At 38.8% G+C, this 17,311-nt stretch overlaps 1 protein-coding gene across 1 annotated transcript in view; it reads right to left on the bottom strand.

Annotated features, from left to right (window-relative positions):
- The window catches only part of cdkal1 (CDK5 regulatory subunit associated protein 1-like 1), a 238,825-nt gene that overhangs the window by 181,400 nt on the left and 40,114 nt on the right, over nt 1–17,311 (bottom strand). The window contains exon 4 of the mRNA XM_084357757.1: nt 15,907–15,991. Coding sequence (XP_084213883.1) covers nt 15,907–15,991 — 85 coding nt within the window. The remainder of the gene's footprint in view (nt 1–15,906; nt 15,992–17,311) is intronic.

Below are 17,311 nucleotides of genomic sequence, written 5' to 3'. Positions count from 1 at the left end.
TGATCGAGAACACGGCAGCTGGTATGCTGGCTATAACCCACACACACCTGCCACCTGAGTCAGTCTCCCAGGCTTTCTCATCATCACACACACACACACACACACACACACACACACACACACAGAATCTGAACAATATTTCCAAATGAAAACTGAATCCATCTAGTCCACACAAAAACAAGCCCAAACTGAGAAATCAGAGCTATGGTAAGAGAAAAAGATATATATACCAGCATTACTGTCTTTCATGTCAATGAGACAGTTTGACTGAAATCAAGACAGAGAGACAGGGAGGGATGGATGGAGCAGCAGGTGTTGTGTGTGTATGTGAGCTTGTGTCAGTACAGGTGAGCAGAGGGTCAGTGAAGTAGTCTCCATATGCCATCTGTCAGATCAGCTAACATGTCACACTGACATTTCCCCACATTCAGTAACAATGTTAGACTATCTACCCCAAACCAATGCATTCACCAATATGGATAGATTTGTTCAGTAAATGCCCATTTACTCGTCAAGCATTCAGCGTACACAAAGTTTTATTGATAAGATTAAATGAGTCGTGTAGGTCTGCAGCCAACTAATTAATCTGTCAGTTATTAAACTGGAAACAGGCTTATTTCCCCCCTAGCATTTCTAATTGGTATTATTGTTTGTGGCGCTGTCACAAAGACAACTGGATCGCTCTCCGTTTTCCTCAGAGTCGCATCTACCAACAACACAGGACAAAACTTGAGTTTATTCATTCCTTTAGTCAACAATTGAGATTAAAAGCAGATACAAATGGTGGCAACCTGTCTAATCTCCAGTCAGCCTTCATCTTTCGAGGGGATTTCGTGCACAGGGAAAGCAAGGTTTATAGGGAAACAATCTAAACGCTGATGGTGTCATTATTTAATGGTGATTGTGCAACATATAATTCATGATGATACATTAAAACCGAAAACCTTGCTTTTGCCACTGTAAGTCTAAAAAAACGTTTAAATATAGTGAAAACTTTTGAATGTCTTTTGTTTGATCAACAGTGCAAAAATAAAAAATAAAATGACTTGAAACAGACAAAACAAAGCAAATTGTTACATTTGAGAAACTGGAACTGGAAAATATGGCAGTTTTAAATTGATAAAGCACCTTGACTGATCACATCATACACTTCTTCCATCAGCCTCAGAATGCTTGTAATAGCACACAATCACAGCTTTAAGCTACCCACTGCTAATTCTGTAACTACAAGCAATGAATTTGGTTGTTTCTTTGGCCTTTTTGTACTGTGATTACTTGCGTATTCATAAATAAGATGCCTATCAAAATGTCCAGTGTCTCTCATAATTACTAAGCTGGCCTTTGATCAATCAAAATTTGTATCAGACAGTTTCTTTTTCCAAGCTGATAAACACAAAAATCACATCACGAAACAGCACCCTACTTTTTCCAACATTAGCTCATTTAAGTGAGGAGACCTCAGATCTCAGTGCATTCAGTTCAGCCCTGAACTGAGCTTTACTCCCTTCATTTCCCTCTGTCTCCCAATTTTTTTCCCCCCTCCCCATCATTCTCTCTCCTTCTGGTGCAATGCAAGTTCCTAATGAGGTGCTAATGAGATTCCCAGTCCTCTTCTGAATCAGATTACAGTGAATTATGTATAAAGCCTTTAAATCACAGCTTTAAAATTACACATGTAGCAACATGATACCCTTGTGCCTTCACAAACTGACAGCACACTGATGGTGCTGATTGCTTTACAGACATCGCTGTATGCTTGAACTACTGAAAAGAGACGGTCATTATTGTGAAATCAGCTGGAGATACAATTTACTAAAGTTAGAATTCCAAAATGTACCGCTTAGTTGTTAAATGTTTTTGTTTGCTTGCATATAATAGTTTAATGAGATGTGAGACAAGATTTTAACTTTGGTCGTGTGAAAATAAAAGATTAAGCTGAAAGTTTGGAAAATCAGACTCACCAATGAATATGGGTGCAGAAGTGGGGAGAACATAAGTGAGTGAGAGACTGATAGACAGAGAGGCAATGGTGTGACCTTGTGAAGGTCTGTCATCACCTGCTGGGAGAAAAATTACCTGCAGTAGAAAGCCAGAGCACCTGAAAACGCATCAACATCCACTTCACTCTACCCTCTTGCTCCTTCACAACCTCTTAAACTACTCCCAAATGAGGAATATGTTACTCACTCAAAATAACTGAATTCAATCAAAAGAAGTAGAAATGACTCTGGTGGATCTCCTGCTTTTGTTAATTGGAAGCAAAACAACCTCACTCTCCTTTACCCATTAAATTTCATCTCTCTTTTTTCACTTCTTTCTTTCTCTCTTTCACTGCATAAGCATAAACCCAGTATGTCAAAATTACCAGCTGGGACCACTTCATTGACTTACTACTGTGATTAGTGATTAAAGTTAACCATAAACATCCAACAACCAATTATAACAGCTCTTTCATTTCATCTAAGCACAGAAAAGCACAATAAGTTGTGTAAACAGCTCATAATGTAGATTTATAATATTACAAGAGGACCTAGAAAAACCATAATGGGATTTTTAGGTGACAATCTTGAAAATCTAACACCCTACAACACAATTATTAAACATGGAAAAATGTATGATATACAATTATTTGTGATTAATTGTGCAGGCTGACAATAACTGACGCACCATCATCCCTCCATCTCTAGGTATTTCTCTCTCCCGAGTGTGATTTCGCTCGATTGTATCTCCAACTCATATCCTATTTGTGCTCTATATCAGCACTGTTAATCTTTTTTCTACTTTTCCATACCATTAATAAGGCGAGATTGTTGATGTCCAATCCATAGCAGGAAATTAACTTTTTTTTTTTACTTGCCACAGTACTGGTACAGGTCCACTTACTCTCACTGTTTAGCGAGGGGCTAAAATAATACAGGACTCTCCAACCATGGTTGGTTACCTGAAAAAAAAAAATCTGGCAGAAACAACTTAACCACCAGAAAATAAATTAACCACCTTTTGGCCGACAGCTGATTTAATTTCTCTCACTGTGCCCCACACCCACACACAGCACACACTGTCGGCATGTTGGAGGTACTCAAGAAATGAGGTAATGAGGAAAGATAAAATGTTAAAAGACTGAACTGAGCAGTGAGAGACAGTAAAGAGTGAAGCAGGTGTTAAAGCAATGAGGTGGGAATTTCTGAATTTAATCAAGCCCAAGTGTGTGTGTGTGTGTGTGTGTGTGTGTGTCTGTCTGTGTGTGTGTCTGTCTGTGTGTGTTTGTGTCCGTCTTCATTTCTCTCCTGTCACTATAGTGGCAAGAAGGGTCCTCAGAGGCTAAGATCTGGCCTCCCACATGCCTGAAGGGGAAAACACACACACTCACACAGGCGCACAGGCACAGATGTGGGGGTTATCATGGGAAATAACTTCATACCAAATGGAGCTTTTCATGTTATTGATCAGGAACGCCTACTTGCTTTCACTCACTTGGCACAATGCACCTAAAACTCGCTGTTATAATTTGTATAAATGTGTCTTTTAAGTATTCAAATAGAAAAACCCTTAACAACACATGGTGCACTAAATACTAAAATACTAATTTGAGGCAATGCCAGCATGTATTCTGCAAAATACACACAATATGGTAGTAATGTCAATACTCTGACACTATTGTGAGCAAAACTACCTCTAAATCACCAACAGCAAATATAGTAAATACAGTAAATCACCCCTATATACACAGAGTATCGAAACAAATAGAAAGGCCAATACCAACACTGTATGACTTCAAACACAGATGATGACATATGGACAATACACTAAGTCTCACTGATCAATGAACTTCACACACACACACGTGTGTATATATATATATATATGTGCAAAGCCCCACAGATACTGCCAGGTGATTCATCACTAGCTGAGGAGAGCATGGGTTCCAAACCCTTTTGAGGGACCTCTGACCTCTTCAATGACCTTTCCAAAGGGTCACTGTAGATTTTTCAAAGTACATAATGAGCATTACAACCACCATCACTCACTAATGTTCAGCTCTCTCCCAGGAAAAAAACTTAATATATAGGCCAAATAAAAACACTACCACCTTGTCAGTTTCCTGCAGAGACCTCCCATCTCAACATATTTCACCATTTTCTTATTATAGCTGGCAGCTGACATTGTCTCTCAATCTTGCACTCATGCCTTGCTGCCTCTTTTTTTTCTCTTTTCCTTGTACCTCTTGTCTTCTATTCCCTGTTCTCGTCCTTCGTCACACTGTGTACCACACACATACAGTTCAAGTCAGTCACTGATGACTAATACGACATCGGTGGTGTGATCTAGCTGCCTGTGGGTTTATTGCATCGCTGTGACTTGAATTATCTGTCTGGTGAAACACGAATCTTTTGCAACTCAGCCTTATTGACAGAGTAACAAAGCTGTGACGGTATTATTGACATCTGCTCTAATTATCACTCTGAAGGTTTTGTATGTCAGACTGTGATGACAGACAGTTTTGTTCATGTTTGTTTTTTTTAATGATTCAACCTTCATCCCTTTACTGGGTGGTTGAATAGCTGTATTCCTGTAGCTACAGCTCTGTGGGAACAAACAAAAGGATGTTCCTAACGAGTAATTTCCCTCCTGCTTGAACAGAAGTTTAAACCTAGACCAAATTTTCTAGTCTAAAAGTATGACAACACACAGAAAACATAAAGACCATTGCACATTATCTTACATAACATGACAATAAAATATTGAAGAAACGTGCCTGACTATTATAACAGCTTCTTCATTGAGTGAACGCAATTGCATAGCAAATACGTAAATATGTCTAAGGCGCATCAGGTAGTCAGTGTGAACATTAGTAACAGATGCTTGTTTTTTTATAAAACAACACTTCAGTGCATATTATGTCATTATGAAATTTAAATGTGTACAAAAATAAAATAATAAGTTTAACTGACTAGTATTGCTGGTGCAGACTAGCAAGGGTAGCGCGGTTTAATCAACTAGTAGTCAATGAATTTTGCATATTCCTAAAACAAATTACAACCGAACACAACCTAGCACTACTACAGAAGGAAGAGCACAGCATGTGATGTGGTGTCTTCACTTTGACACACACATATACAGTACACTCATGAGATATGCGTTTTATGCAAAACAAAAACGTTCTACATAAATGACAAAGTCTGCAATCATTTATTCAAGTATCCTACAGTTACTGTCTTTTGAAATGTAAAGCCTCTTCCATCCCTTTCCAGCTGTTCAATTCCAGTGTCAGTTGCATCCTCATCTCTTAATAGGACATCAGTGTTTCCTGAGAAGTGTAAGAATCGCGTGACAAGTCCATCAAACCCCCCACTGAGGGATTTAGCACCCCTTCATTCCCTTAAAGCTCACGCAACATGGAAACTGTTTCGCCAGAAGGAGAGAAAACAGTTAACATGAAACACTGGTAATCCTATCAAATCATAGTGGGCTGATATACACACTCCGCTATGATATCTTCTTTCTCTGTTTTTCCTGTCAGTCTCAAATGTATGCAATTCAGAACAATGATACAGCTCATAAATATTACATCAACTCTGTTATTTACTTCATGGCGTATTGTACCACTGCTTTTAAATGTAATACCTGAGCAGGTAGATAACAATGACAATATAAAAGACAAAAATACACAACTAATAAATAAATATCCAGGCAGATGAATTAATATAAAGTTTCACGTTTAGCATTTTCTCAAATTTTCTTTGACATCAAGGTTTGCTTATTCGGAAATAAAAGTCAAAATTAAATTTTAATGGCCATCATTAACAGCTGGTAACCCAAAGTACACACAACTAGAATGTTTTTGAACTGCATCAACTATCCTCTGTAATGTTTTAATCATTTAAAATCCTATTTCAGCAAGGGAAATCCAGGATATATCTCACTTTTTGCACACATACCCTTTTACTGTTTCTCTCCCCAAGTCATTTATAGATGACTGGTCCCATTTCCAGACTCATCTTTTCACAAATGTCTAAAGCCCTAATCTAAAACTGCAATATGAGACACCATGGTGGAAAACATATGGCCCTACACTTTGGCTTTAATTTTAATCTGATTGAATTGATTGTGGCATGAGATTTAACACATTTTCCCCACTTCTAAAATGACTAAAGTAGAAACACCACTTCAGTACAATTCATGAGGTGATGACCTGACTTTCCTACTTTTCCTACCCATATATTATTTCCTTCTTTTTCCCCTTATCTCAGTCACATTCCTATAGAACTTGAAATGGCCAACATGATCGCTGAGTCCTACGATATGGATAAGATTTTTTTTAAAGCCCCTCAACCAAACACGGACTCAATCCCTCTATAAAATGCAGAATTCAACTTGGGATTTGACTATGGAAACCCAGTTACTTGCAACACACCAGGGTGAAAGGTCCTCTCTCTATCTTCAATCCTATATTAACTTGGCCTCTTATGGTTCAAATCCACAATCGGGGATCAGCGAAAAGGCCGGAGCCCAGCGGGGTGCCTTAAGAGCCCAGCCATCTGAACGGATGAAAGACGGGAGTTGTTTGTGATTGCTGTTAAGGAAGATCTTGTAAGGACAGGGACAATGTGACTGTGCAGTCATTTATTTAAGGGACCATTCATGCACACATATCCCTTGAGTACCACAACAAAATTGGGACACTGAAGAATATCAGTTTGTTTTCCTGCAGGCTTAAGCTTTCCTCAATTTGTGAAGAGAGCTTAAGATGTTTCACGGAGCATTTATCAGTTTTAAATGGAAAATGGGCTGTATTTCAGAAAAAAAAGACTGCTCAAGCCTTATCACAGACATAAACATGCATTTGTTGGAATTAATCAGTGTCTGCAACATTCATCATTCATTTTAAATACCAAGCTCTTTACTTATAGGTAAATGATTTTATTTGTGGGGTAAAAAGGTAACAATAGTGGTATACACACACAAGCAAGCAGTATACATACACAGAAATTGTAGGAACAGAATCATGGCAGAAGCCAGACTAGAGGCATGTTTAACAAGATCCAGATGGATGGTGAGGGAGGTTGTCGGCTCAGGCCTTTAGTCCCATACTGTGAGCAGGTCTGCATTTTAGCCACATACAAATGGTTGCGCACACACACGGACACACACTCAAGACTCAGATACCAGAGCCCCCATACTGTGCTGAGCCCTGCATTCAAACCCACTTTGTAGAGCAGATGTGACAGGTTGTTTGTAAGGGGAATTCAGCGCGCACACACACGCACGCGCGCGCACATACAAATCTGTTTCAGAACGGAAAACATCACTAAATATCTGAACCGAAGAAGCCTAGAGACGCTCAGTCTTTGGCCTGTCTTAAATAATCACAACATCTGATCCTGCACTGGTCTAGAAGTCTGCTGGTCCTCTAATAATCTCCATCACTGGCACCCTCTGACTGCTTCTAAAGGCAATGAATGTCCCTTTTGCATGAGTGTGTGTCTGTGTATTTCTTCAAGGCATATTTAAAAATAGTCTGCGAAGTCAGGCGGTTAGCCTTAACTAATAGCATCTCTGTGATTTTCAACTTTTTTATGTGTGTGCATGTGCTGTACCCAGCTGAAGACACAGTCATGCAAAAGCATGTGTACAGTACACGGTATCTTGTGGTTATCTCTTGTCCTGGCACTGCAAGTCCAAATCACAAGCCATGGAGGGAGTGGATTTGACTTACTTATCAGATAAGAATGACAGCAAAACATTAGAAAACAGACAGTATTTCAGCGTAATGCTTATACGAATTGTATTTTACTTGAAATAAAAGAAAATTGCAGTTTCCTCTCTACAGTAATTCCAAAAACTTTAATGACTTCCTACTGCTATTATACACTATGTCCATATTAATGTTCTGTCGTAATGGTGAGCAGATAAACACATAACAACCTCTGGCTCAACATCCACTATTAAAGCCATTGAAAATACTTTTCACCTGCCTTGCAAATGAGAGGACATTATACGCGGTCTTTTAAAGCCGATAGAAGCTGATAAAAGTCAAGTCTGCGAGGAAAGGGGATTTAAACATTATTAGCCTTTCATCACATTACATTCATCCCCTCTGATGCCTGCTTTGCCTATCACCTTTTCTGATAAACAAGCTTAAAAAAGGTAAGACTGTTACTTCACTTTCAGTTTGCCTCGCACAAAATTGGGTCTGACTTTTTGTTGTTACAGCTGAATGTCTTAGGTTAAGCAGAGACAAAAAGTACAAAAATCTAGCCTGACAGCAGATAAATGATTTTAAAAGGAAACGTCTGTTGGGTCTGGAACTCCTGAGACCTGACTATTACTCAAAATCCTTTTAACAGGTTCATGTTAATGTGAGTTAGAACAAAGCTGCCCTGTTAGCTTGCATAGGAGAGGCCTAACATAGAGGACTTTTAGCACTGTGGTAAGGTAAATAACGCAGGTAAAGGTTCCTCTTCCTAGACAGCACCTTCAAAATTCCTTAAAAGCTGTTGAATGGAAATAATTTAACACAGATAATGTTCACAACATTGGCAGCAACTCACTGAATATCAGATAAACAGATGTATATTGAGCCAAGAACAGCACAAGTTGTATAAAGTAGATAGAAGCATCCTTCTATATTATGTTGTGTACATTTGCAAGGAACACAGAGACAGCCCCTCAAGGTCTCAGGGTGCTTTTACAATGAATAAATCACAGATCTGACATGGTTGTACTGGTGACAACAATGGAAACGAATGCTTGTTTTGACCATTCACTTCATACCTAATCACATGCGACCTTAAGGCATTTACCCTTACCATTACAGGAGCATAATCAAACAGATCAAGGCACAGTAGAACACAACAGAACAGAACGAAACCAAACTGCTAATAATTTGCTGCATGAAGTGAAATCAGTGAGCCTGCTCAACTATGAAATGTAGAGGGCTGTAGTTTGTTGTGTCATCATGAAAACCACTGCTGTAAAAGTGCTGCTATGCTCTATTAAGAAATAAATCAGAACAATAAATCTAATCAAAAGAAAAACAGAATAGTGCAGAGAGCAGACAAAATCATTCATGTACAGAAAACAGATCATCCCCTCCCACTTTACTAGACAAAACATCATGTTTAGCAGCAGAGCACAAACACATAGAGTACAGTCTAACTGTGCAGATGAAGACATGTTAGAAGCAAGGTCGTGTACTGGCTAACCCCAATCTTGGTGTAGTTCTCATACAGCCCTGAGCTCACTGAGGCCAACACTTCATGACGCCTGAACTCAGCTACACTCTCTTCACCTCACCTCTCTGTCTACGTGTCTGTTTTGCCTCTGTGTCTGTCAGTCTGTCTCCGCCTCTGACTATTTCTGTGTCTGCATGTACCCCAAAATGTAGGCTAATGCCCTGCAGAACTGACAGATTAAATGCCAATCCCTGGGTTGTACAAAAACCAGCCCCAGGCAGCCAGCTCTGTATGGGTGTGTGTGTGTGTGTGTGTGTGTGTGTGTGTGTGTGTGTGTGTGTGTGTGTGTGTGTGTGTGAGTGTGTCCAACCAGCTACAAATCCATGCCTATGTGTCTGCTGAGCTGGGTGAACACTGACATAAAACAACTGCCCTTAGTAAACAACTCTAAAGGTCACTGCGGATTTCAGATTGCTTATAACTTGCTGTCATGTTCTGATGAAAAGGAAATATTTTGGCTTTAATGTCAGTCACTTTCTGTGTGTCAGTTCATTTAAAACAACACGCTGTAAGGCCAAAATCAACAGCTCCATGCATTATAAGCTCTGTAAAAAGAAAACCTGTCACTTGACCACAAGGCAATGTAAGCCTTTTGATTGATTCTTGGAAGAACAAACTAGACTAATATATATTTATGTGCTTATGTGGGTGAGCAGTATTCATGGTTTTCTGAGGTCAGTTTCCAATCCATTATTAATGGAAGAGCTCAGGTTTTGTCATTTGAATGATTTGTCTTCTGACAGTTTGCAGCCTCAACTCGCTGGATTCTAGGTTCTGGAAAGAGTTTTTAATGCTCTCAGACACAGGTTGAAAAATTAGGGCTGTGGAATAACATGTAAATTTTGTTTCAGGGAGGATTTTCACATTAATGATTTTATTTGCAGAGCATGACCTTTGCCTCCAATAAATGTGAGGTCAGAAATCAATGACATAAAATCACTTGCCTAATGTCAGTAGACATCTTTCTAATCAACAGATGCAGCCATGGGCGATAATGTGTATTCACCACCTCAAACTCCAACATGAATAAATGGCAATGAATTTGAGCATTCAATCTGGACATAGGTGTTTGACTTTTACCAGGTTATATTAAAGAGATATATTACAGGTCTCAAGACTGATCCACTGCCAAAAAATATATAGCAAATTTATCAGCTGAAACAATCTGACCTCATCACAAGCTATCAAACTTACGATCACAACATCAGGAGGGGACACATCAGCCCTCCCCACCTCCAAAGTCTCAAAAATCAACTTGACCAGCAAGCAAGTGATGCAAGTTCAAGGGGTCAAAAAAAGTATAAGCTTTGAAGTATTTTGGTCAATTGGGTTACTTGAGATGTCCTCATTGGAATTTGATTTTGTCTTCTGTCATCTGTTCACAAAACACATAATCTTTTTGACTCATCTGTCTTTCTGAAATTATTAGCAAAGAAAAGCAACAAAGTATACCCTATTTCTCAACTTTATCAACTTTTACAGTTTTATATTGGGACGTATAGCAGCTAACTTAACATCAGTTTCCCAATACACTTTTGGCAGCATGTGGTCTACAATATATTTGTAAAGCAACTTCTGCCAAGACAACACTGAGCCAACAATAGACTGTCCTGTAGCCAGGGGCCATAATATATATATTCACCACTCAGCCTACACATCTGTTATAAATACACAGTATAAGCACAGCACATACACTTTGGACTTCTTCCAAGAGTTCATCTGTGTGTTGTGTGTCCCTTTTCAATTAGCATTAATGATTTTTCTTTCTTATGGCTGGTTCATGAATATCAAAATTATATTCAAATGAATGTAAATATAATGTGGGAATTGGCGTATTTTGAAAACAGAAGTACAGCACTCTGAGTTGGGGCTCTAATTCGTTAAGCATACATTCCCTTGATCATACAAATTACTTGAGACAGCCAAGCGGAGAAATTCAACACACACACACACACACACACAAACACAGCAGTTTAATTACATGCAGTTGAGCAACTGTTTCTTTAATGCATTCAGCGCTCATTGATTTGAGAGGTCTCTGACACTGAATTACGCTATAGATTTCAGCATTTCAAACACACATACTGGCACTCCCAAATATCCATACTAATTGACTTTTTAGCATTCAGAAGCTGCTCTATTAGTGGTTTATACTACTGAATGAGTTCCTGATTTAGAAGTCCTGCTGAAGGAGTAAACAGCAGGGCAGAGTGTGCCATCGCTCTAAAAATTAAGCTGGAGGGAACCCCATCTCCCACACATGTCAACTCACCCCTGCACGCTGAACAAAATGAAGCTCCGCTTCAAAATGCTGAGGGCAATAGTTTGGAGAAGCAAAATAACACCACAGACAGAAATAATAAAGTAAACTAATTAATGCACTTGGCTTTTGAAATCATTTTAATAATCACAGATTACATCAACAATTTGAACCTCAGTGTCCTTAAGCAAGATAAAAATGTCTTGGCTCACTGAGGATTTAACCTAACCCCATGCAAAACTCATGTGTGCTTGGTTCTGGGTGCGTAGAGAATAAGAGCACACTGAAAACTAACCTCAGTTTTCTGCTTCAGGACTAATCAATATTGTTAGGTGGTTTTTCAACGCACATGCAGAACATATACACTCCATATGCATATCTGCTGGCATTCTCTCACTGAGTAATCCTCCACACCGTACACAAGCGCACACACACACAGACACACACACACACACACACGCACACACGCACACACACACACACACACACACACACACGCGCACACACACACACACACACACACACACACACACACACACACACACACACACAGAGAGCCTGGGCTTACATCCACCTGACAAACCCCCATACACAAACACACAAAAACAACTCCTTACCCCACACACTTGGCACAGATGCCAACTAAGCCCCAGTTCTCCAGAAGTAATAAACCGTCTTTTCACTGCGTCTCTCCAAACCATGATAGAAGACTGCTGAAAGCCCCTGTGCTTCCATTTTAAACCCCTCAACTCATTTACTAGGACACTGATTGTTACTTCTGTGGCCATACGTGTGTGTGTGTGTGGCACATACACGATGTCCCAAATGGCACAGCAATGGGGGACAATTTGTCTTACACACTCATGTACTCACACATACACACAACAGTAGAATGGAACAGAATATAGGACTACAAAGTGTTTTTAACCTACACAGGACCTGACTTAATTGTTGAAAGCTAAGCTATGAAAACAGCAAAACTCTGCCTGAAATCCCACACATATTTGTTCTTTTACTGAGCACCCCACAAAATGCAGATGTGAAAAAGAAAATTAATCTATAAACCTAAAATGCACATGGTAGAGTTAGCAAAGCATAACAGCATTACTATTGAAAAGAGTGCTCAGAACAGCAAGTTGAGCACCACAGCATACTGTAGCACAGCATATTAGTTAATATCCAGTGCAATGCCCTCTAACTATCTCTCTAAATAAAAGGAGTCACACAGGTGAGACATACACATGTACACATAAGCAGAAGGCACTTAAGGTTAATTCATTTTACCCATGAAAGACATATCCAAGAGAAAAGCAGACAAACCACTGCCTTTTTATGTGGAGATCTTCTGGACAGAAGGCAGAAAATGCAACAGACTCTACATCACTAAAATTATACTAATACAATTTATGAATAATAATGAATAATATCATCGCTTTTGAGTGGTCAACAAGAGTATAAGTTATAAATAAATAATGTGTTTTAAATAAGCAGAATGAGATCTGGTGCTAAACATTACATTTTCACCTCCGCAAACAAGTTACCTAAGACTTATCTAAATTTAAGATTTACGTTCAAGGTTTTAATGCATTCCAATTCAAAATTAATTACTGAATACATTTAAAGACATTTAAGGACCACCAGATATGATGCCCCAGCCTGTACAAATGTGTGTGTGTCAGTTACATTTGCATGCGTTTGTGGTACCAGGAGGTGCAGGCATAACGGCCAGCGTGTGACTGAGCGCGAGGCAGACCGTGTGCCTGCCTCCTCCTCTCATTTTCCCTCTCTGTCTATCATATGAAGAGATGCCAAAGAAAAAACGAGGTATGAAAAAAAAAAAGAAAGACTTAAGTGGGCATTTGGATTCTCTCTGATCCCGTACCCCTTCATTTTGTGTATGCAGTATACGAGCAGCAAGTGATGAAAGGCGAAAAACTTTTTCATTCCTCCTGTGTGTGTGTGCGTGTGTCTGTGTGCATGTGTTAGTGTACCACCCAGTGAATAGAGCATTAATTGCATTAGCATTACAGCTGGGTGATTTCCAGTCAAAGAAAAACTCTGGCATCAACAACGAAGGCATTTTCAAAGTATTGAAGTGTGTTATTATTTCGTGCATTTCAATTGAAAAAATTTTTTGCGTAAAAACTGGCATGACAGAAAGAGTGAAGTGGAAAGCGGGCACGCGGAGACAGCTGAAACAGAAAGACAGGAAGATTGCACTGATCAAGCTGGCAAAATGAAATTCACCCTTGAAACTGTAATACTGTCTTATGGCAAGTTGCACCTTTTGTTGATTGAGACATCCAAAACTTAAAATGTGACAGATGTAAAATTGCCATTTAGCATAAAATGCAAATCATCTATAAGAGCCAACCAACTAAAAACCTACAATTTGTCCAATCAAACATGTCAGTCAACTGTCCTGTTGCAGTGCTGAGGTTATTGAGGCAAGAGGGTTGTTACAGGTGTCCAAATGTATAAAAAAAATTCTTCCATGTGAGCATCGAACTGATGTGTGGTCTCCACATTTCATTCATTTGTAGATTATTTTTCTTAATTGATTAATCTTTTTGTCCTTAAAATATATTTTAAAAAATGCCAATCAAAATTTGAATTGAAAATGCTTCCCAGTGAGCAAAAAGTGGTCTAGATGACGTCTTTTAGACGTCATTTATGGACATCCAAGACGTCTTAAAGACGTCCTCTGGGGAGCCAGAATGAAAGTTTTTTATACGTCTTTTCTGGACATGGTATAGATGTTTATATGTTGTTTATCGACTAATTCTGGCTGTCAGAGGACATCCAGATCATAGCCAGTATGAACGTCTATTCTCAACTAATTCTGGATGTCAGTGGATGTCTAGATTATGGCCTGACTGGACGTCTTTTCATAACCTCATTTATTGACTAATTCTGGCTGTCAATGGGCATCCAGATCATGGCCTGGCCTGACGGACATGATATCAACCTGTTTTGGACGTCCACAGACGTTGCCTGCTCAGTGGGTTGTTTTTTGTGTCCAACAATCACAACCCAACAATAATCAACTTACTTTCATATAAGACAAAGAAAGTCAGCTAGTCTTGATGACCTACAGCTTGCAGGTAGCAAATGTTTGGCCTATTTTTTGTCCTTGAGTGACTTAAGTGAAAATATTGTGATATGTATTTTTATATTAATTAAAATCAAGTTTTGCAGTTTCTGAAGATGATTCTGTGTGTGTTAACATGCAGTTCCTGTAATGCCCCCCAGGGAAAGGCTCAAGTGGATTATTTGGATTTTACATGACTTCAACGCATGTTAAACTAAAATTTTACAGGAAAATGAGGGTCCGCTTCTCCACCTTTTACATGGGTTGAAAGTTAAAAAAATGTGTGTTTTAACGGTCAATATGATCACTGAAAATTATTCCTCTTATTTAAAGTCATCTGATTTCTGCCCACAGTCCAGAAAGACCTGAGATGTGAGCTGAAGTGAATCTTAAAATGGTTTTCAATAGATGATTTTACACAGTCACCCAGTGATTCAGATTCTTGTTCTCTGTCAATACAACAAAACACACACCTGCCAGGTGTGTGTGTGTGTGTGTGTGTGTGTGTGTGTGTGTGTGTGTGTGTGTGTGTGTGTGTGTGTGTGTGTGTGTGTGCGCGGGCGCCCCTTATGGATGGAAATTAATCAAAATGCAAAACTAGCTCCTAGCTTAATTTCTCTCTTTATTCAAATGTGTGTTTTTCTCTCTCTTACTCTCTGTGAGAGTGAGTAGGTGGAAACTGACATGGGGCAACAAGCTGAAAATATGTAACACAAATACACACAGACACACCCACACACAAACATGAACGATAGCAAAAAACCTGGATGAAAACACCATAAATATTTTTTTAGAAAACATCATAATTAGTTCATTTTGGGTACACTGGCTATGTTGATGGTTGTTTGTTATTGGAAAAGTAGAATTTTGAAATAATGGAAGACATTTCAGGACTATTGTCTCATATTCCTCATTTGTTGATTGGTATAAAGATGTGATCATTCTTAAATAGTGTAGTCTAAAATCTTGTTTCAAGCCAAGACAATTAAATTCTGGTTGAATCATTTTAAATCTGACGAAGTGACACGGAACCTTATCAACTGCATCTTACTTTAGGTATGCAAGTGGATAGCGGAATAATATAAGGAATAATAAGTACTTTTAGATCATCTTGGATTTTGTCTTCCCTATAGTTCTAATTTCAGCAGCCACACAAAATTGTCCTGATAGTTTTATTCCACTACAATACGTGCTGAAAATGTTTAATCTGGCTACTTTATTTTCATCCAATTCCCCCAAAAAATCCTAAAACTCTTCGCTACATAAATTAACAAATAAGAAACAAAGTGTTTGTGTGTGTATTCTGTGCTTTTCATTACTTGATTGAGTTTCTGAAGTGATCCTCTGCAGGGTTTTTGACAGTGCAGCTGTTGAGCACCCACAGGTCTGCTTCCGTTGGGTCATCTATAGAAAGAGAGAGACTCAATTTATTTTTACATCATCACAACATGATAAAGAAAGAAAACCTAGATCTAAACAATCTAACCAAAATATCGGCCTCCTTTTAGTGGGCAAAATTAAGGTTTAAGGTTTAATTGTTTATTTGTACATAAAACTTCATAAAATGGTTTGGCTTTTTCCTATGGCTTGACTGAAATAAACGTTACATTTATTTTGGTTATGTTTGAATGCGCTTTCTAAACAAAGTATGAAGACCTTAGAGTTTATTTCCTAAACTTCCTAAAACAAGGAAGTTCATTCTTGACCCTGAGACCAGTAACTGCTACAAAACAATTCCGACACAAAAGGTTCATTTACAAGCTTTTAATGAGCAAATGCATTGCATTGTCTTGCATTTATGACTGGCTACTCCAATTCCTCTATCCAACTACATTTTGAATGTTGAAAACTACTCCGCTCACTAACGTAGTCAGTGAGTTGAGTCCATACACAAAATCGTCTTTCAGTATTAATATATTAATATTCCTACTTAGCAGTTTACATGGCTAATGAAAAAGAATATAACACAAATAATCCCATTAACATCCAGCTGTGCACACCTGCCATACATTCACTCAACCACTTTCTTGAAAGGGCCGGTGATACGATATGTGTGCATATCCAAAATAACCTGCTGAAATCCACGTCTTCTGTAATGTTTAAAAGTAGGTGCGTTTTCCTTCTGACCAGAAACATGTGCTTTTGTTTTGTGCATGCATCTCTTCCCCAGCCCTAAAAACTGGTGGCTGGGTGAAGTACAAGGCTGATTGTTAAAACCCCAACTGAGAAGCATATTCCGAATGTGCTGTATTCATGTCTAAAGAATGCTCCAGAACCCAAATAATATTGGCATGTCCCATTGGAAAATGTTGCTTTTGAAATAAGGCCTAATTCAGAATATCCAAACAGAATATGCTGTTTAAGTGACCCGAATCAAATTCAGAATACTGTCATATTCAAGAGAATAGCGGAAAATTGGTGTGCATATAAATGTAGTCATTGTTCCTTGCCCATGGAGCTTCTGGAGTGTTTCACCTAGTGGACAGTTTGACAGTAAATAAACTTCTAACAAAGGCAGTTGTTTGCAGTACTGTAAAACAAGCCTATTTTCGCATTATGAGTAAACTATGACGGTTACTTAAACATATGTTTCATTGACATGCGCACACACAAACACACACGCACACACACAGCGGTTTGCTGCTCCTTGTGATGTTAAGCTCGGCTGCTGCTCAAGATGATGGTGGCAGGCTTTGCATGGTACTGCCAGGAGAGATGTCACAC

The sequence above is a fragment of the Pagrus pagrus genome (genome assembly GCF_965226575.1).
Source record: "Pagrus pagrus genome assembly, chromosome: 7".
In the NCBI taxonomy this organism is placed as follows: Eukaryota; Metazoa; Chordata; class Actinopteri; order Spariformes; family Sparidae; genus Pagrus; species Pagrus pagrus.
The sequence above is the reverse complement of the archived record's forward strand: the minus strand, read 5'-3'. Positions and strand labels throughout refer to the sequence as shown.